Raw genomic sequence first — 21,635 nt, 5'->3', positions numbered from 1 at the left:
GTGTTTGATTAGATATTTTGGGCATACTTTAATATCTTAGTATTTTAGTATCTCAGTAAAGCTGGGCTGGCCGGTTAGGCAGGGTTTTGTTTATGAGGTTTTGTTTTTGGTTCTAGAGTATTTCTTATTTATGTTATAGCTGGTTAAGCTTGCTTTGTGTTTTGTATTTGATAAGTTTTGTATTTTTCTAATAAAAAGAGTGTCAGCAGAGAGCACTGTGGTCAGACAGAAAGGGAACTCAAAAAGAAAAGAACAGCTGATAAGTACTAGAAGGATTACGATTTTTAAATGGAAGACATTTACGAATCTGTTTAACTTTCTGGCACCAGTTGATTAAAAAAAAATAAAAAATAAACATTTTCCAGTGGAATACTCCTTTTAATCACTGAATACAGAAATGTATATTATTCTCTGGGTAGTATATTTAGGATTTTAATCTACAATGTGTCCACCTTCACTTTTCCATGAATTTAGGAATACATTTCAATTTCTCATGATGCAAATTAAATGCAATGTTGCAACATTCAAGCAAAAACCTCAACAGACTGCAATACACATCACAAACACTGGGTGGCCACAGATAGACACGTGTATCATATACATCTCCCAACAGAGCATTGCAATAGCATGTTTTTTCTCTAAGCCACAAATCTTGCAATTAACATGTTGGCATATACTGAGTCACATGGAAAGGTAAGGAATATATTGGGAGAATAAAGAAGCATTAGTTTGAATCTGATATTGTATCTATGCACTAAATTATACAATATATTTAGTGGGACAATTGGGGTGAAACCGGTACACAGAAATATTTGTAGAAACATACCATTTCTTCTGGATGCATTCCTTTATCCAGAGGGGCAGCATGAACTGTATTGGGATAAAAAGAAAATAATATATTAATATAATTACTATGACATCTATATCTTCTTCAAAACCCCAGGGCAAATATCAACCAGAAGCAATATCAATAAGAATATGACTAGATATCAGTTTTGTTTGTTCTACAAGTTTAAGAAAATGTATTAGATCTAAATAGATTAATTCCAGCAAAATAGTTATACAGTGAAATCTCCTGGACACCTCCCAATGGGGGACACCTCCCAATAGGGGACACCTCCCAATGGGGGACACCTCCCAATAGGGACACCTCCCAATAGCGAACAGTTTTTAATTCCCTGGCAGAGTCCCATAAGACTTAATGTATTTGCACCCTTTAAATAGGACATATTCCCAATAGCGGACGCGGACACACCCAATAGGGGACAAAACACTCCCAATAGGGGATAGAACACTCCCAATAGGGGACAATAAGGAACAAAACACTCCCATTAGGGCACAAAAGACTCCCAATAGGGGACAATAGGGAACAAAACACTCCCAATAGAGGACAACCAGGCTTATGTGCCGGCCCTACCTTGTATACTGGGCCGCCTTCAGGGGGTACAGCCGATAATACCCCAATAAGGGGCCGAGGCCCCTGCTGTACCCTGATAGAAGTAGTAGACCGATGTTTAAACAGTGGTCTCCTGTTTCTGTACGTCCGCCAGCCACATCATTCCTCCTCCTCCTTCCCTGATTCCCCCCCGTGCCACTTTATTCCCCTGTGCCAAACCACCCCCTTCCTTATTACCCCCTGTGCCGCATCATTTCCTCTTGACCCCCCCCCCCGTGCTATTTAATTCCCCCTTTATTCCCCTTTGTGCAAATTCATCACCCCCTCTTTACCACCTCCTGTGCCATTTTATTCCCCCTTTATCCCCCTGTGCCACTTGATAAAGAGGGGGGTGATGAATTTACACAGAGGGTAATGAAGGGGGAATGAAATGGCACAGGGGGTAAGGGGGGATAATTTGGCACAAGGCACGGGGGAATAAGGTGGCACAGGGTATAAAGGGGGGTGAAATTATACAGGGGAGGGATAAGGGGTGATTAAGCGTCACTGGGAGATTCTACTATAATATTGCTTTTTATCATGTTTTATAGGTAATTACACTCTGGAGTGAGTACAGTACAGTATTCCGTCATTTAGGAAGAATTTGGAGCCTTTTTCCCAATAGGGGACATCTCTCAATAGTGGACACTTTTTTATTCCCCGTGGGTGTCCGCTATTGGGAGATTCTTCTGTAGTAGGTGAAAGATTGCATGAAAGCGATCATCTGCTATAGACAATAGGGGAGATTTATCAAAACCTGTCCAGAGGAAAAGTTGCCCAGTTGCCCATAGCAACCAATTGGATTTCTTCTTTCATTTTTAACAAGGCCTCTGAAAAATGAAAGAAGTGATCTGATTGGTTACTATGGACAACTGGTCAACTTATCCTCTGGACAGGTTTTGATAAATCTCCCTCAATGCCTTATTAATAGAAGGGTCCTTTAATGGACAACTGACTCCAGGGTGTCCTGTCAGGGACCCTCACGCTCTTTATCAGGAGTCTGTTTCCCCTGCAGCGCCACCTCAGGACATATTTATTCATATGTAATGCCAGGTCCTCGAGATCAGGAAACACTCTATATAGCTTCTATTAACAATGCAACATGTGGAAATGAAAAATTATAATTAAAAAAATGTCATTAGAAAATGTTTCCCCTCTCCCGCTGTGCTTTTACTATCCTGCCAGTAATTATTCACCGTACATCAAGCGGCATCTGTACACGGTGCAATGACTATCCATGTAATTCTAATGAGTGCGCTGGTAATATCAATGCCCAATCCTGAAATCTGACCAACATTTTGTTATATAAGGCAGCAGCTGGGATCATTGCTGCTTTCAAATAAACCTGATATCATCTCCATATTCTCTGTACCCCATTGAATATTTAATTGTGGTAATGGGGTGTGATGAGGGCAGATTTTGTTACCCTAGGGGCAGATGGCATTAACCCCTTGTATTCGTGACGCCAGGGCATGGTTTATCCTAAAATCACCCAAAGGTATACCGCTTGATCTTGGGCTAGCACGGGGGCAATAAAGACTCCGACGCCAAGTTACGGACAACGATAGCTTTACTGAGGGTAGACAGTTGGTAAAGTCTATACAGTTCAGCCAGGGCCCACAGAGATGACCAGTGACGCAGACACCTTAAGGGTTTGCTAGGACTTGCAGTAGGACTGGACAATTGAATGCAGGCCACGCTGACTTGACAGATGACAGGCCATAGGTCACTCTTTGGATCACCTGGTGACTGGTACCTCCTGGGTAACAATCACATGACATAACTCATAACTCAAGATACAACACATTTTATAATGCAATACACTGCAGAACATATGTATAGGGGGGAAACAGGTGCAAGGGGCCCTGGGGACACTGAAGGAGGCTGCCTGGTAACATCTCCAGTACTGGGCCACCACATAATGGACACCTTTTTTTGGAAAAAATAAAATAAAAAATATAAATAAATAAATAAATATAAAAATACATAACTCAACTCAACATCAGGTCACATGACTTTACCACCATTGACCTCAATGCAATCTGCATGCGACTGTGACTTACGACTTCTCTGATTTGGCCATTTTGTTAGAAGAAATCGCAACTGTAATAAAGTTGCAGACAAGTTGCTCAAATTATTTTGTTTGCGTTACTTGGATGAGACTTGCCATTACGTGACAGGTCACCATGTACCCCTAGCCCAGTGTTCTCCAAACAGGGGGCCTCCAGCTGTTGCAAAACTACAACTCCCAGCATGCCCGGACAGCCGTTGGCTGTCTGGGCATGCTGGGAGTTGTAGTTTTGCAACAGCTGGAGGCACACTGGTTGGGAAACACTATCCTGGCCTAAGGCAGAGCCCTGTGTCATACAGTCATACAGCTTCCATCCACTGCTGTACAAAATCAATCAGACTAGGGGAGATTCATCAAAACTTGTGCAGAGGAAAAGTTGACCAGTTGTTTATAGCAACCAGATCAGATCACGTGTTTTATTTTTCAAAAGCCTTTTCAAAAATAAAAGAAGTGATCTGATTGGTTACTATGGGCAATTGGTCAACTAATCCTCTGCATAAGCTTTGAGTGTTTTGATCTGACATTGAACACTTTGATAAAAAAAATGACTTCTGTTTTTAACCAGCATACCCAACTAATAGACATGGCATTAAAACTATCTGCTGCCTCCAGCTATGGTGAAGGAAAGTGAGCAGTTCACAACCACATATAGAGAGGACATAGCATGGAAAAATGGACCAATCTATTTAAGTCCATTGGTGACACGGCAGATGTCTAGGCAGTTCTCAGATATGGACTCCACTTAGGGTTGCCACCCTTCTTGCAAAAAAAAAAATACCGGCCAAGCTAATTTGCATAACTAATTATATATGCGTGACATCACCAGAAGTGGAGATGAGAGGGGTAGGGGGAGGGTTTCAAATGGCACAGAGGGGATCAGAGGGGAAGGTTTGAAATGGCACGGGGGGGGGGGGGGTCAGAGGGGAGATTGGAATGGCACAGGGGGGGATCAGAGAGGAAGGATTGGAATGGCAAAGGGGGTATCAGAGGGGAAGGTTTAAAATGGCCCAGGGGGGATCAGAGGGGAGATTGGAATGGCCCAGGGGGGATCAGAGGGGAAGGTTTGAAATGGCACAGGGGGGATCAGAGGGGAGATTGGAATGGCCCAGGGGGGATCAGAGGGGAAGGTTTGAAATGGCACAGGGGGGATCAGAGGGGAGATTGGAATGGCCCAGGGGGGATCAGAGGGGAGATTGGAATGGCCCAGAGGGGATCAGAAGGGAAGGTTTGAAATGGCACAGGGGGGATCAGAGGGGAGATTGAAATGGCCCAGGAGGGATCAGAGGGGAGATTGAAATGGCCCAGGAGGGATCAGAGGGGAGATTGGAATGGCACAGGGGGATCAGAGGGGGAGGATTGGAATGGCACAGGGGGAATCAGAGGCAGGGCCATTTCAATTGATTTCCATCCTCCCGATCCCCCAGCCATATGCATTATGAGCCATATGATTCCTCCCCCCCCCCCCCCCTCCCTGGGTCTGGGCGGGCGGGTGGCACTCCATGGTTTCCTGCCGCAAAGTCAGGGGTGTCACTTGTAAGTCCCGGCAGCCACCGCCACAGCTCACTGATTTAAAGTGTCCATGGTGTTGCCTGTTCAGCAGCTCGGGCAGTGCCCACTGAGAACAGTGAGCTGAGACGGCAGCTGCTGCAGGCAGGGCCAGGGCTAATCCAGGGGTGGACTGACAACTGAAGGGGCCCCTGAGCAATAGTGGATCATTGGGACACATATGGGCGAGTATGGCTGGGCAGATATAGGGGGGGGGGTTACAGATGGACTCATATGAGGGACTACAGATATGGGGGTTACAGCAGGACACAAGAACACATGACCACCCTTTCCAATGTTTGTACACTCACCCATGGGGCTGCAGACCTGCTACAGTGTGACAGGACTTCCTCATCCTGCAGGGGAGGAGCTGATGCATCCTCTGCACACAGGTCCCTGCGGTACCAGGCTCAGCCAGAAGCAGCTGCCGATATCTGCATATATTGGGTCCAAGTTTAGGAGGATGTGTGTAATACAGAGGGGGGAGGGGGATAAGTGTATTACAGAGGGGTTAGGGGGATAGTTGTAATACAGAGGAGGAGGAGGATCACAGCACAGCGGAGAAGTCACACACTGAGAAGCCTGTGTGCTGGAGCAGTCGGGGACCAGCAAGTGCAGTAAATAAATTATGCAAATGAGCTGACCGCAGACAAGAATGGAGCTGACCCCAGACAAGATTGGAGCTCATAGCACAGGTGGAAGAGCCAGAGAAGCTTCTCCTCTGGTCACCAGTTATGGATGTCCTGATGTCTTGCAGCAGCCATGTCTAGTAAGTGTTAAAAAAGAACATGCTGGTAGTGGGCCCTATCTCCATCCCCGGCCCTTGGGCAGTGCCCGACTGTCAGTCCCTGGGCTAATCTGATTCTGGCCTGGACGGTATTTTACCTACAAAACTACCGGCAGGAAGATGGAAATACCGGCTGGGTGGCAACCCTAACTGCACTGTGTCAGTGATGCGTTGTCTAAGATCTTGTGTCTGGGGGGACAAATACACTTCTTGATGTAGCCTTAGAGAAAGAAGTCGTAGGGTGTGAGATCTGGCAACTGAAGAGGCCAAGAGCAACACAACACTGGTAAATCATTGTTTCCGGCACAGCTGATCCAAGGATCTGGTACAGTTTTGTTTAGGTATCAGTGAAAATCCAAATGAGGATGTTGAGTTGCCTATCCTGCTGATAGAGGAAGATCTGCCAAATGTAGTCTATCTGTGGTATAAGCCATTCCTATAACATGTCCAGGTAGGAGGGGCGAGTGACAGAATCCTTGGCAAAAAAAGAAGGAACCATAGACTATTTGCTCATTACACAGAACACAATAACTGTAGGTTACTCCCTCATGCTCAATAAGGGGACATGGTTTTTCTGAGCTCCAAATTCTAAACATTGTGGCCATTGACCTTCCCACTGAAGGAAAAGATAGCCTCATCACTGAACCCAGCAAAATCATCTTTCTAGTCAATGCAAAAGTCATGTGGGGAGATTTATCAAAACCTGTCCAGAGCAACCAATCAGATCGCTTCTTTCATTTTTGAAAAGGCCTCTGAATAAATGAAAGAAGCAATCTGATTGGTTGCTATGGGCAACTCAGCAACTTTTCCTCTGGATAGTTTTTGATAAATCTCCCCCTATGTGTTTTGGTTTGTCATGTGGTTTCATCTCCTGGAGGCTCTGTGGCTTACAATACTGATATTTCATAAGATACTCCATCCCGTATTTTATGGCACCTGAAGTTCCATACTGGTCAGTCTCGTAGGCTTCCTAGGAATACACATTGATTGAATCCTGTTCACTGTACATTATTTGGTGATTATTCACAGTGTCTGATCATGGGAAGTCTGACTGCTGGGACCACCTGCAATCTCCTGCCCGACACCCCAGCTATCCTTGTGCATCTCTGCACCATGCAAGGAGACTGTCAACCACCGCACAAAGCTGTGGTTAACATGCCCCTTCCACGTATCTCTATAGGAGAGCCGGAGCTCTTGGACCCCTTGGATCAAACACTTTTCCCCAATCCTGTGGATAGGGGATAAAATGTCATGCACCGGAGTTCGATATTTTCTCATAGCTCTATGCTGTGCTATTCCTCTATTATTCGTACTAAAAAGTGTATAACTCAATATTTAACTGGATGTCCGAACACTGTCTGAGATGATCTAATTAGAGTTGACAATGCTAGAGACATCCCCTCCACCCAACTGTTAAACGAGTACTCCAGCCAAAATGAACCTATTCCCTATCCAACAGCTGGGACTCCCAGTGATCTCCAGAACGCGACCCAATCGCAATGAGGAATGCATGTCATCTACCAGTAGAGGGAACGTGCTCTATTCATTTCTATTGGAGCTGTACTCGGGTCTTCAGCTCTCCCATAGAAATGAATGGATCACGTGTAGCGTACCACATGCGCTCCTCACTGAGAGCCGCTTCCCATTCGGAAAATTACAGGGGTTTCCAGCGCAGGGGTTTCCAGCGGTCGGACCCCTCGCGATCAGCTACTTACCCCTATTCTGTGGATAGGGGATAAGTTAATTTTGGCTGGAGTTAACACCCAATTGTCTATTTATTCACACATTTCTAAGATAAATAACAGAGGAAACAGGAACAGGTATAAGAAATTATGCTCCAGAGTTGTTATTTCATGAGTAAAACAAATAATTACTAAAGCAGACCGGTCAGAAAAAGCCGCATAGTTTCCAGCAATTCCTGCTGACCTCTGATATCACACTGCTGCCGCTTAATATGTTAGCCTGAACTCCCCTTCTAACAAAGGCAAAGGATAAGACGCTGCCAGACACATCATGTTCCCTTTATATCCGATTAAAAAAGAGAATAAAACAGTCCCAGTGACAATGGATTTTAAAGGGGTTTGACAGGTATATTAAATAATTCTCAGATAAAATAGCAATTAAAGGTAATGATCTTTCTCATATACTCCCAAATAAGGCTGGGTTTACAGTTGGGGTCAAATTAGTGGTACCGCCTCAATTTTACCGCTATATTCTGAAATTTCAGTAAAAATAGCACAATTTTACAGCAATTTACAGTGGATATAAAGACTCTACAAATCATTTTAAAAATGTTAGGTTTTTGTGATGTTAAAGAATGAGACAAAGATAAATCACGTGAGGACTTTTTCCACATTTAATGGGACCCATAATGTTAACAATTCAATTGCAAAACAAACTGACATTTTTGAGAGGTAAAAATAGAAAATAATAATAACACTATGGAATAGAATAGAGAGAGAGACCTGACGTCTATGGTCTGTAAGCTACAGAAAGTCTTTCATAGGCTCTGGCAAACTTGAGCAAGTTGCCAAACACTCAGAGTAATAGCCAAGCAGTCCACTAACTGCAACCTCTCAAGGAAGGTGCTCAACCCTCCCGAGCGGAAAATGCAAAGTTCATACAAAAAAGAAGAATGAGAGGAGGCACTCCCGATTTCAAGGTGCAGTCGTTTTCTTTTATTCACGGTGCATGCTTGGAGCGATACAGCATCCGCAGGACGCCAAGGTGGAAGCACAGGTGCAGTGACAATTGCACCTGTATTTGCCAGAGAGGGAACAGACAGACGTAAAACACTTTTACAGTGAGAAGCCAGAATTATCCTTGAAACAAACGCACAAGGGAATTTAGGTCTGAATGACCGCTTGGATCTTAGTGTCTATCTATGGAACAAAAGTCCTTTTGTTACTCCATTTAAAGGGGTTGTGCGCTACCCTGCCTTTCGGAGCTCCGCACGCAGCGTCCGGAAGTTCATTACTCCGAACGCTGTGTGCGGGCTTCCGTGTTCGTGGCCGCCCGGCGGCCACGAACATGGAAGCCGGCACACAGCGTTCGGAGTAATGAACTTCCGGACGCTGCGTGCGGAGCTCCGAAAGGCAGGGTAGCGCACAACCCCTTTAAATAATGTGTCTTGTTGCATTGTCTGTATGTGTGGATTTTAATGTAATGTTTTAATCTCACTAGTAGACACACCCTCCACACCACACGTCACTCCAGGAAGAGTATTTACCTGTGTGACGGGGGGAGGGAAGGTAGTCTGATGAAATGCCCAGAAGTGGCGTGAAACAATTGGCACTGCACCTGTGCTTCCACCTTGGCGTCCTGCGGCTGCTGTATCGCTCCAAGCATGCACCGTGAATAAAACAAAACTACTGCACCTTGAAATCGTGAGTGCCTCCTCTCATTCTTCTTTTTTGTATGAAAAATAACACTATAACTTGGTTGCATAAGTGTGCACACCTTTCAACTAACACTTTATACATTTAGATTTTTTGGTAAGAATCTATAAACATGGCACATCTTGAGACGTGGCAATATTTGCCAACTCTTCTTTGCAAATCTGTCAGATTGCAGGGGCATCTCCTCTGCACAGCCCTCTTCAGATCACTCTACAGATGTTCTATTGAACTAAAGGGGTACTCCACTGGCCAGTGTTCGGAACATTTAGTTCCAAACGCTGTGTCGGCCGCATGGGTCGGCCACGCCCCCTGTGATGTCACGCCCCCTCACATAGACTTGCATTGAGGGGCATGGCCTGACGTTACGAGGGGGTATTGCCGACCCCCGCAGCGCGCACACAGCGTTTGGAACTAAATGTTCCAAAAGCTGACCAGTGGAGTACCCCTTTGAGGTCTGGGCTCCAGCTAGGCCATTCCAAAACATTAATCTCCTTCTCGTGAAACCATGCTTTGGGTTGTTTTGCTGAAAGGTGAACTTCCTCTTCATCTTCAGCTTTCTATTGGTCGCCTGAAGGTTTTGTGACAAAATTGCCTGGTTTTTGAAACTGTTCATAAATTTTCTCCACCAGAACTAAGGGACAGTTTCAGCTGAAGAAAAGCAGCCCAAGAGCATGATGGATTATTCTTAAACTAAACATACCTTTTCTAATTATGGCCGAAAAGTTCACCCTTGGTTTCATCAGACCATAACACATTTTCCCATATGCTTTTAAGGGACTGTTTGTTTTTGCAAACTTCAACCAGGCTTGGATATTTTACTTTGCGAGAAAAGGCTTCAGTCTTGACCTTCTACCCTATAGCCCATTCATATGAAAAATACAAGATACTGTTGCCACATGTAGCATACAGCTAGTAATTGCCAGAAATTCCTGCAGTTCCCTCAAATGGGCACTGCCGTTAAAATGATTTTTTTTAATATGATACAGCAGGTAAAATAAATAAGATTTGTAATTTACTCCCTGTAAATCCCTTATAAATCTGGCCACTAGGGCCACTTCTTCTGGTCCAGACCGCATTCAGTCTGCTCGAAAGCACAGACATTGGTCTCCTGCTGGAATGGCAGGAGACCAAACTCAGGAAGTGCAGTCTGGCCATAGGCAGTGAATAGCACTCACTATGTGCCTCTGTATGAAACAGGGAGAGTGAGAGCTATTCACTGCCTATAGCCAGACCGCACTTCCTGAGTTTGGTCTCCTACCAGTCCAACAGGAGACCAAGGTATGTGCTTTTGAGCAGACAGAATGTAGTCTGGACCAGAAAGGAGACCCATAGTGGCCAGATTTTTAAGGCCATGAAAGTGACATAAAAAATACACTTTTTAACAGGGAGTAAATTACAATTCTTATTTACAAAAAAACAATTTTAATGACAGAGCCGATTTAAAGGGGTAGTCCAGTGGTGAAAAACGTATCCCTGACACAGAGGATCCACATCCAGCCTGCCGAATCGTAACAGTAGATCCGGCCATGGATCCCGCTGAGGTGCCGCTGCCAAGTCTCGCTGACATATCCACGGTGGTCGCCCAGCAATCCTGACTGATCGCACAACAGGGTCACCAGCTGTCGCAGTTGACCGCCATGCTACAGCAACTTCAGTCACAGCTACAGCAGCAACAGCAGCAACCATCTCCCCTGCCGACTCCTGCACCTCCTCCGCAGCGAGTGGCCACTCCTAACCTCCGCTTGTCCCTGCCGGACAAATATAATGGGGACTCAAGACTCTGCCGTGGTTTGCTGTCTCAATGTTCCCTACATTTGGAGATGTTGTCGGACCAATTTCCTACAGAACGGTCGAAGGTGGCTTTCGTGGTTAGTCTCCTGTCTGGCAAAGCCCTGTCATGGGCCACACCGCTCTGGGACCGCAATGATCCTGTCACTGCCACTGTACAGTCCTTCTTCGCTGAGGTTCGTAGTGTCTTCGAGGAACCAGCCCGAGCTTCTTCTGCCGAAACTGCCTTGCTGAACCTGGTCCAGGGAAATTCTTCTGTAGGCGAATACGCCATCCAATTTCGTACCCTCGCCTCTGAATTATCTTGGAACAACGAGGCCCTCTGGGCGACCCTTAAAAAAGGCCTATCCAGTAACATCAAAGATGTGCTGGCCACACGAGAAATTTCTGCCAACCTGAATGAACTTATCCATTTGGCCACCCGCATTTTTCTGAAAGACACCAGGAGCTCTGCCAGGAAAAAGACCTTGATCTCTGGGCACCTCTCTCACAGTATCCTTTGCAATCTACCCCTGTGCCTCCCGCCGAGGAGGCTATGCAAGTGGATCGGTCTCGCCTGACCCATGAAGAGAGGACTCACCGCAGAGATAAAAATTTATGTCTGTACTGAGCTAGTACCGAACATTTCTTGGTGGATTGCCCTATTCGTCCTCCACGTCTGGGAAACGCATGCACGCACGCACCCAGCTCACGTGGGAGTGGCGTCTCTTGGTTTGAATTCTGCTTCTCCATGTCTCACTGTGCCCGTACGGATTTCTCCTTCTGCCAACTCCTCCTTCTCAGCTGTGGCCTTCTTGGACTCTGGTTCTGCGGGAAATTTTATTTTGGCCTCCTTTGTTAATAAGTTCAACATCCCTGTGACCCGTCTCGCCAAGCCGCTCTACATTTCCTCGGTCAACGGAGTAAAATTGGACTGCACTGTGCATTACCGCACAGAACCCCTGCTCATGAGCAGTGGATTGCATCACGAAAAAATTGAACTTTTTGTTTTGCCCAACTGCACCACTGAAGTCCTCCTCGGTCTGCCATGGCTCCAACGCCACTCTCCTACCCTTGACTGGACCACCGGGGAGATCAAGAGCTGGGGTGCTTCTTGCCACAAAAAATGCCTCACGTCTGCTCCCAGTCCCGTCAGTCAAACCTCAGTGTCTCCTCCTATACCTGGTCCCCCAATGCCTATCAGGTCTATGCCGTGCCTCCTCATAGCCCCCGTCCTGGTAACACTCTGCCCCGTGCCAAGCTTCACCCTCTGCCCCCCTCCCCATTCCTTCTGAACTGCCTGCTGTTGATGAGTATACCCAGGACTTCTCTGTCCTCCAGAAGGAGACTCTACAATCGCTTCCAATGTCCTCGTCCCATGTGGAGCGACAACCGGACAAAAAGAGGGGGCGACCTAAGGGGGGGGGGGGTACTGTTATGCCGATCGCTCCGGGTCCCTGCTCCTCCCGTGTCGGTGGACCGGTTCTAGGTTGCTACTGGTATTCACCAGAGCCCGCCGCAAAGCGGGATGGTCTTGCTGCGGCGGTAGCAACCAGGTCGTATCCACCGGCAACTGCTCAACCTCGCTGACTGCTGAGAAGGCGTGGGACAGAAGGACTAGACAGAGGCAAGGTCAGACATAGCAGAAGGTCAGGGCGGGCGGCAAGGTTCGTAGTCAATGGAGATAGCAAGAGGTCAGGAACACAGTAATGGCAAACACAGTAAACGCTTTCTCAAGGCACAATGGCAACAAGATCCGGCAAAGCAGTGAAGGGGAAGTGAGGTTATATGAGCAGGGAACAGATGGAGGCTAATTAGACTGATTGGGCCAGGCACCAATCATTGGTGCACTGGCCCTTTAAATCTTAGAGAGCTGGCGCACGCGCGCCCTAAGGAGCAGAGTCCCGCTATGCGAATCGCATCCCCGCCGGCAGTGTCAGTGCAGCGCTCCCGGTCAGCGGGTCTGACCGGGGCGCTGCAGAGAGAGGAACGCCGCGAGCGCTCCGGGGAGGAGCAGGGACCCGGACCGATCGGCGTAACAATAAGTTTGAGATGCCAGGGGGTCCGACCGCTGGGGCCCCCCGTGATCTCTCTGTACGGGGGCCAGGCTCTCCGGCCAGATAGCGGGTGTCGACCCCCGCACGAAGCGGCGGCTAACACGCCCCCTCAATACATCGCTATGGCAGAGCCGGAGATTGCCGAAGGCAGCACTCCGGCTCTGCCATAGCGTTGTATTGAGGGGGCGTGTCGGCCGCCGCTTCGTGTGGGGGTCGACACGCCCCCTTCGCGTGGGCTGTCGGGGCCCCGTACAGGAGATCGCGGGGGGCCCCAGCGGTCGGACCCCCCGCGATCTGCAACTTATCCCCTATCCTTAGGATAGGGGATAAGTTGTTCACCACTTGTTCACTACTGGACTACTCCTTTAAGGTTACAGTAATCCTCTTGGAAGTCTCCCTGACTGTCTTCACTGTGTTCCATGGTCTATACGATGCTATTATTTTGTACCCTTCTCCTGATATCTTTCAACAATGAGATCCCACTGATGCTTCGGAAGCCCTCTGGGGATCATGACTTTTGCTCTGAGATACAACTAGGCAAATTTCAGGAAAATCCTGTGGAACTACATTGATCTGTATGAGGAATCTACTGATTCCTCTTAAAAGTCCCCTAAAGGGTTTAAAAGTGTAAAAATAAAAAAGTTGAATAAAAAGTAAAAAAAAAACACCCATTAACCCCTTCCATATTAAAAGTCACCCATATTTAAAAAATATATAAACATAATAAAATAAACATATGTGGTATTGCAGCGTGCGTAAATGTCCGAACTATAAAAATACGACATTAATTAAACCGCACGGTCAATGGCATTTACGTAAAAAAATAAAAAAAATTTGCTCTCATACCGTATATGGAAAAAGTAAAAAAGTTATAGGGGTCAGAAGATGACAATTTTCAACATACAAATTTTGGTGCATGTAATTATAATTTTTTTAAGGTAGTACAATAAAATTAAACCCTATATAAATTAGGTATCTTTGTATGGACCTACAGAATAAAGATAAGGTGTAATTTTTATTGAAAAGGGCACTGCATAGAATTGGAAGCCCCCAAAAGTTACAAAAGGGCTTTTTTTTTCCAATTTTGCCCAACAAATATTTTTTTTTTATGGTTTTACCATAGATTCTGTGGTGAAATGATTGATGTCGTTACAATGAACAATTGGTGTCACAAAAAATAAGCCCTCATATTGGTCTGGAGGTGCAAAATTGAAAGTGTAATAATTTTTAGAAGGAACTAACGAAAGGGCAAAAATGAAAAATGGCCCGATCCTTAAAGGGGTACTCTCGTGGAAAACATTTATTTTTTAAATCAACTGGTGCCACAAAGTTAAACAGATTTGTAAATGACTTCTATTAAAAAATCTTTACCCTTCAAGTACTTTTTAGCAGCTGTATGCTACAGAGAAAATTCTTTTCTTTTTGAATTTCTTTTTTGTCTTGTCAGGAGCAGGAGAAAATCCCCATAGCAAACCTATGCTGCTCTGGACAGTTCCTGACACGGACAGAGGTGTCAGCAGAGAGCACTGTGGACAAGACAAAAAGAAATTCAAAAATAAAAGACTTTCCTCTGTAGCATACAGCTGCTAAAAAGTACTGGAAGGGTAAAGAATTTTTAATAGAAGTAATTTACAAATCTGTTTAATTTTCTGGCCTCAGTTCATTTGCCAAAAAAAAGTTTTCCACCTGAGTACCCCTTTAATTGGTTCAATGATGGCCGTTGTGTAATGACTTCTATTTAACATAAGTTTAAATGTGATTGGATAATTCTGAACACAGCCACATCCCCAGATATAAGAGGGTTTCTTTCCCCCTCAAAGATTTCATATTTTTTTTTTTGCAATTGAATCGATCACGTTATAGGTCACATTAAAATTCTGACACAATTTATCTTTGTCTCATTGTTTAACATCACAAAAACAAGGACGTGTAGATTTTTTTTAATATCCACTGTAAATCATGATTGTGTGATTATACAAATCACTGTAAAATTGTGCTATTTTTACAGCAATTTCATAAAATAGCGGTAAAATTGTGGCGGTACTGTGCCGTCATGTGTGAACACAGTCTAAAAGGTTTTTTAAGGTTAATTTTAAAAATGACATCCTTACGATAGATGAATATGAGATCGGTGGGATGCCAGAACCCAGCACCCTGAAGATCAGCTGTTTGCCAGAACCACATATACAGAAAACCCAGCCTGAGGTATACAGCTCCGTACACCATGTAATGGCTTTGCTGGGTTACTGCAGCTCGGCTCCCATTGACTTGCTCTGTTCTCTGTATATGCAGGTGCCATGGCTCTGGCAAACAGCCAACTGGAGAGATTCCGCAATCTAAGATCATCAATAAATTTAGTCTGAACAATAAGCATTATTCCCCTACCACCACTGTCTGACTCACCGAATGCATCTTTGTATTATATCTATCTATCTATCTATCTATCTATCTATCTATATATATATATATATATATAAAAATACCCAAACGGACAACTAAAACCTGGAAGTAAAAAATTATTATTATTATGACTAAGCAGTATGTAAGTGACCAAGCACTATCGATTAATCCAGGTACTGGTGTTGGCGATAGGTATGTGAACTCCAAACAGAAATAGCAAATAACAAGAAAGAGAAAAAACGGAGTCACTTATAAAATGTATATCATTTTATTAATTCCGTGGAATATAAGTACATAAAAATTGTATATATATTAGTTAAAAAATATATTATTTTTCAAGGAGGAATGAGGCTAAAAGGTGGTGTCACCGGCTCTGCAATGAAGGCTGGGTATGGTGTATATATTACTGGATCCACCACAATTTGTACACAAATTTGCAAAAACAGGATGTTTTAGCAACATGTAGAAAACATGTATATGAATCTCACAGTGAGAGCGAAAAAATTATATATATATATATAACATGCAAAATAAAGTGCAGTGTGCATGTAAACAAGCATAACATTGTGGGGATACAAATCAGTATAGCGATATACCAGAGTACAGCAGCAATCAGCAGAGCCCGGGACAGCACCACTCCAACGTACGTTTCGGTACGCAACCTTCGTCTGGGAGACGAAGGTTGCGTACCGAAACGTACGTTGGAGTGGTGCTGTCCCGGGCTCTGCTGATTGCTGCTGTACTCTGGTATATCGCTATACTGATTTGTATCCCCACAATGTTATGCTTGTTTACATGCACACTGCACTTTATTTTGCATGTTATATATATATATAATAATTTTTTCGCTCTCACTGTGAGATTCATATACATGTTTTCTACATGTTGCTAAAACATCCTGTTTTTGCAAATTTGTGTACAAATTGTGGTGGATCCAGTAATATATACACCATACCCAGCCTTCATTGCAGAGCCGGTGACACCACCTTTTAGCCTCATTCCTCCTTGAAAAATAATATATTTTTTAACTAATATATATACAATTTTTATGTACTTATATTCCACGGAATTAATAAAATGATATACATTTTATAAGTGACTCCGTTTTTTCTCTTTCTTGTTATTTGATATATATATATATATATATATATATATATATATATAAAAAGAGAAGACCTGACTCACTGACTCATCAACGCCCAGCCTAAACCCTTGGACCTAGAAAGCTCGCCGGGACTTCGCTGCGGCCAGTGATTGGCTGAGCGCAGTATGACTCGTCGACCACCAACAACCAGGAAGAGGATCGCAGCGGAGACCGGAGTGGGTTACCGGAGGCACTGGGGGAGCAAAGGAAGGTATGTACCTCATTATTATTTTTACTGCCGGCAGTATGGAGGACAATTTTCTATTCTGGAGTACTCCTTTAAGGAGGAGGTTTGTTACAGTGTGTCACCCCAGTAGTAAGGTGATTACATGATGAGGAGGTTTGTTACAGTGTGTCACCCCAGTAGTAAAGAGATTACATGATGAGAAGGTTTGTTACAGCGTTTCACCCCAGTAGTAAGGAGATTACTTAAGGAGGAGGTTTGTTACAGTGTGTCACCCCAGTAGTAAGGTGATTACATGATGAGAAGGTTTGTTACAGTGTGTCACCCCAGTAGTAAGGTGATTACATGTGGAGGAGGTTTGTTACAGTGTGTCACCCCAGTAGTAAGGAGATTACATGTGGAGGAGGTTTGTTACAGTGTGTCACCCCAGTAGTAAGGAGATTACATGTGGAGGAGGTTTGTTACAGTGTGTCACCCCAGTAGTAAGGAGATTACATGAGGAGGAGGTTTGTTACAGTGTGTCACCCCAGTAGTAAGGTGATTACATGATGAGAAGGTTTGTTACAGTGTGTCACCCCAGTAGTAAGGTGATTACATGTGGAGGAGGTTTGTTACAGTGTGTCACCCCAGTAGTAAGGAGATTACATGTGGAGGAGGTTTGTTACAGTATGTCACCCCAGTAGTAAGGAGATTACATGTGGAGGAGGTTTGTTACAGTGTGTCACCCCAGTAGTAAGGAGATTACATGTGGAGGAGGTTTGTTACAGTGTGTCACCCCAGTAGTAAGGAGATTACATGTGGAGGAGGTTTGTTACAGTGTGTCACCCCAGTAGTAAGGAGATTACATGTGGAGGAGGTTTGTTACAGTGTGTCACCCCAGAAGTAAGGAGATTACATGAGGAGGGAGTTTGTCACAGTGTGTCGCCCTAGGAGTAAGGTGGGGTGTGTCAAGGGGCGGCAAAATTCCTTGCACCAGCCCTGAAGCCAGTTCTAGTTATATGTTGCTATATACTGCAGTCTTCTCCTCTACTAAGTAATATCCACTTACTTTATGAAATATTTATCAGTCTCTGACCTCAGCTGCCATGTTTCTTCTCACCAGATTCTCAGTCATAAAGTCCATTCATTACCTGCTCAGCATTGAGCCGCGGGCAGAAATAAAGTAGGTTCCAGCATGAGAGAGTAGTCAGTTCTGCCTGTGCCCTAAATATTTTAAGGACAAAGAGATGACCTGACCCCCCAGAGATGACCAGCACATTATACTGACACCTAAGAAGAGATGGCGGTCATATTGTTACGCAGCACCACTGAATCAATATGTATATATATGTATATATAGATGTATTCCAATAAATGATATGCAATATTTGTACAGACTGGATGAGTGAATAAAGGATTATCATGCCAACTATCTACATAGATGGAGGAATGATTCTTTCCATGCCTTTTATTCTTCCTATATACAGGATAATGCTAAATAACACCAAGAGTACGATGACATTGCTCCTTATTAAAATGATAGACAAAACTGCAACAGCTGGAGACACGCTGCTTGGAAATCTCTGTGCTAAGAGTTATAGTTCTGCTCCATCTGGAAAGCCACAGGCTGGGGATACGGAGGACACTGTTGTATATATGTTCATAGTATAATATAAACACATTTAGAAAATCCCCATTGTTTACTGTCACAGATCAATAAATAAGTAAATACATTAATACAATAAATACATTCAATAATAATAAAATAAAGAAATGAATATGGATTTTCCAATGTCCTTTTAAATATACTTAGTGCATATTTCTCATATTTGATTAAAAAAAGATTTCTACACAGAAAAGTGATGAATGTGTCACATGTTGTTGACTAGTTTCATAAAATCATCACCAATTCAGAATCCATACAAAGGATTGTTATGCCAATGAAAAACCTATATACACTTCACAGACTATTCTCCTAATAAGACAGATGGAGGAATGATTTGCCCAATGCCTTTTATTCTTCCTATATACAGGATAATGCTAAATAATACCAAGAGTACGATGACATTGCTCCTTATTAAAATGATAGACCACACCGGGAATGCCATAACAGATGGATAGGTAACTTGGGATCCCCCCTGGAGCACAAAACCAGGTCATAACGCATGATTATTATTTTTTAATTTTCGCAACTACAGCAGAAATGCACTTACAGTATATTATATAAGTAAGAGGTCCAGCACTGGCCACTAGGGGTCGCCTCTATTGCTTTGGCCGCCCCAGGCTTGTTTTGCGCTTTGCTAAGCCATTTAGGTATTGCTACCTTGGTAAATATGAGGGCTTACATTTTAATGCAACTGTGAAGAAGAGTCAATAGTTTGTATGAATATTAGCTATATATATATATATATATATATATATATATATATATATATATATATATCTTCACCTATGTTTCCATGTAAAAATGTGTGTAGCATATAACTTCATTACCTTTGCTTTCCTTATATGTCATAAATATAACAGAGACATAACAACCTGTTGCAGAATATATAAATATCTCACAATACACAATATATATATATATATATATATATATATATATATATATATATACACACACACACACACACACACACAAGCACATAATATACACATATTATTGTATATCTATACACACATACATAAATACAGGACCTGCACACATTGACAAGAAAGGGGGCTTGAGCCTCTGCCCTTTTGACACTGGGCAGTTGGGTATCATTATGTGGGCATGAGAAGTGCCCTTTTCTCTGCCCCCCAAAATGTCTTTGCACTTCCCTGTGTGTGTGTGTGTGTATATATATATATATATATATATATATATATATATATGCATATACAGGGCTCAAGTCCTGCAGGAACTCGTGGGAACTGAGTTCCTGCACTTTTTCCCCAGCAGGAACCACATTCCCATTAGCAGGAGACCTGCAGGACCAACCCTTGAGTGGAAATCTTGGAGGAGTTCCCTCACTTTTTTCCAAGACATGACCCCTGTATATGTATGTATATATATATATATATATATATATATATATATACATGTCAAGTATTTTCTCCCCTTGAATTAGGTAGCAAACCCCCATCAGAAGTGCCAGAAAATGGTATCTTAAATTTTTCATGATCTATGTGACTGCTGTAACACCAGGGCTCAAGTCCTGCAGGAACGCGTAGGAACTGAGTTCCTGCACTTTTTCCACAGCAGGAACATCATTCCCTTTAGTAGGAGTTCTGCAGGATCAGCCCTTGAGTGAAAATATTGGGTGAGTTCCTGCACATTTTTTCCTAAGGACTTGACCACTGTGTAACACCATAGGAAACCCCCTACTGCAGTGTCTCCCAACCAGCGTGCCTCCAGCTGTTGAGGGCTGCTCCCAGGACATGCTGGGAGTTGTAGTTTTACAGCTGGTTGTAAAACACTACCCTAGTGCAACTTCCATAGACCCAGCATTACTATACAACACTGAAGCTCTCCTGGTACCTATTAACTTCTGTCTAGAACATTGAATGCTTATGTATATAAAGAGATATCAGAAGGGAATAAATGATAGTTTTAGTAATTTATTAGTATTCAAAAGTATTAGTACAGTAAAAAGCATTGCAATATCCTGGGGATGTAGTGGGGAGGCATTGCTTTAAGTCAGTGTTTTTCAAGCAGTGTGTCTCCAGCTGTTGCAAAACTACAACTCCCAGCATGCCCGGACAGCCGAAGGCTGTCCGGGCATGCTGGGAGTTGTAGTTCTGCAACAGCTGGAAACACACTGCTTGAAAACCCCTGCTGAAACCGAGGCACCAGTCCAGAGTGCTGATGTGCTGCTGTCCAAGGTGCTAGGGTGCCGGTGCCCATAAAAGCGTCAGCAGCACTTACCTTCTAGGGTGCCTACTAGGAGGCTAAGAAGGACCAAGACCGTCGGCATCTCCTCTCTACAATCCCCAGCCCCTTCCCAGGCTTCTTCAGTTGCAGATCCGGGTGTTCTAGTATGTGTCAGGCGGCAGCCTCCCTCCCTATACAGCGCTGTCTCGGATGCTGCGCTCTCTATAGCAGCCGCTGCTGAGCTCGCCTCTATATAAGGAGCGGTACAGGCGGGGGAGGCACCGGGGCTGGGCGCTTGGATTTTAAGGAGCCGACATATACAGCTCTATCCCCCTATTTCCTTCCAGGAATCTGCGTCACCGCGATCCCCAAAGAGGCTAATACGCTGAAATGTGATGAATCCGATTAATTATTGAGCATTTTCTGGGTGTTTTGTTGCTGGAGATTCTTAAGGCTGAGAAGGTGCAACATAACAGGCAGGGTAATAGAAAGAAGCCCACCATGGTAATAGAAAGAAGCCCACCATGGTAATAGAAAGAAGCCCACCATGGTAATAGAAAGAAGCCCACCATGGTAATAGAAAGAAGCCCACCATGGTAATAGAAAGAAGCCCACCATGGTAATAGAAAGAAGCCCACCATGGTAATAGAAAGAAGCCCACCATGGTAATAGAAAGAAGCCCACCATGGTAATAGAAAGAAGCCCACCATGGTAATAGAAAGAAGCCCACCATGGTAATAGAAAGAAGCCCACCATGGTAATAGAAAGAAGCCCACCATGGTAATAGAAAGAAGCCCACCATGGTAATAGAAAGAAGCCCACCATGGTAATAGAAAGAAGCCCACCATGGTAATAGAAAGAAGCCCACCATGGAGCACAGGGGGGATTATATTAGAAAAGGGGAAGGGATTTGTCAAAAGTCAATGATTTATATAGGATAAGATGACCTCAGGTGACCTTATAGAAGATACATAGTGATGGGAGAGGTATACATGAGATAGGTGACAGATAGATG

At 44.1% G+C, this 21,635-nt stretch overlaps 1 protein-coding gene across 1 annotated transcript in view; it reads right to left on the bottom strand.

Annotated features, from left to right (window-relative positions):
• CHGB (chromogranin B) overlaps positions 1 to 20,868 on the bottom strand; it is a 77,205-nt gene extending 56,337 nt beyond the window's left edge. The window contains exons 1-2 of the mRNA XM_056567819.1: positions 20,675 to 20,868; positions 827 to 870 (exon numbers count right to left, since the gene is read on the bottom strand). Of these exons, the coding sequence (XP_056423794.1) occupies positions 827 to 870; positions 20,675 to 20,723 (93 nt within the window). The 5' untranslated portion in view covers positions 20,724 to 20,868. The remainder of the gene's footprint in view (positions 1 to 826; positions 871 to 20,674) is intronic.
• Between the last annotated feature and the right edge of the window lie 767 nt (positions 20,869 to 21,635).

Source organism: Hyla sarda, chromosome 3 (genome assembly GCF_029499605.1).
Source record: "Hyla sarda isolate aHylSar1 chromosome 3, aHylSar1.hap1, whole genome shotgun sequence".
Taxonomy (NCBI): domain Eukaryota; kingdom Metazoa; phylum Chordata; class Amphibia; order Anura; family Hylidae; genus Hyla; species Hyla sarda.
The sequence above is the reverse complement of the archived record's forward strand: the minus strand, read 5'-3'. Positions and strand labels throughout refer to the sequence as shown.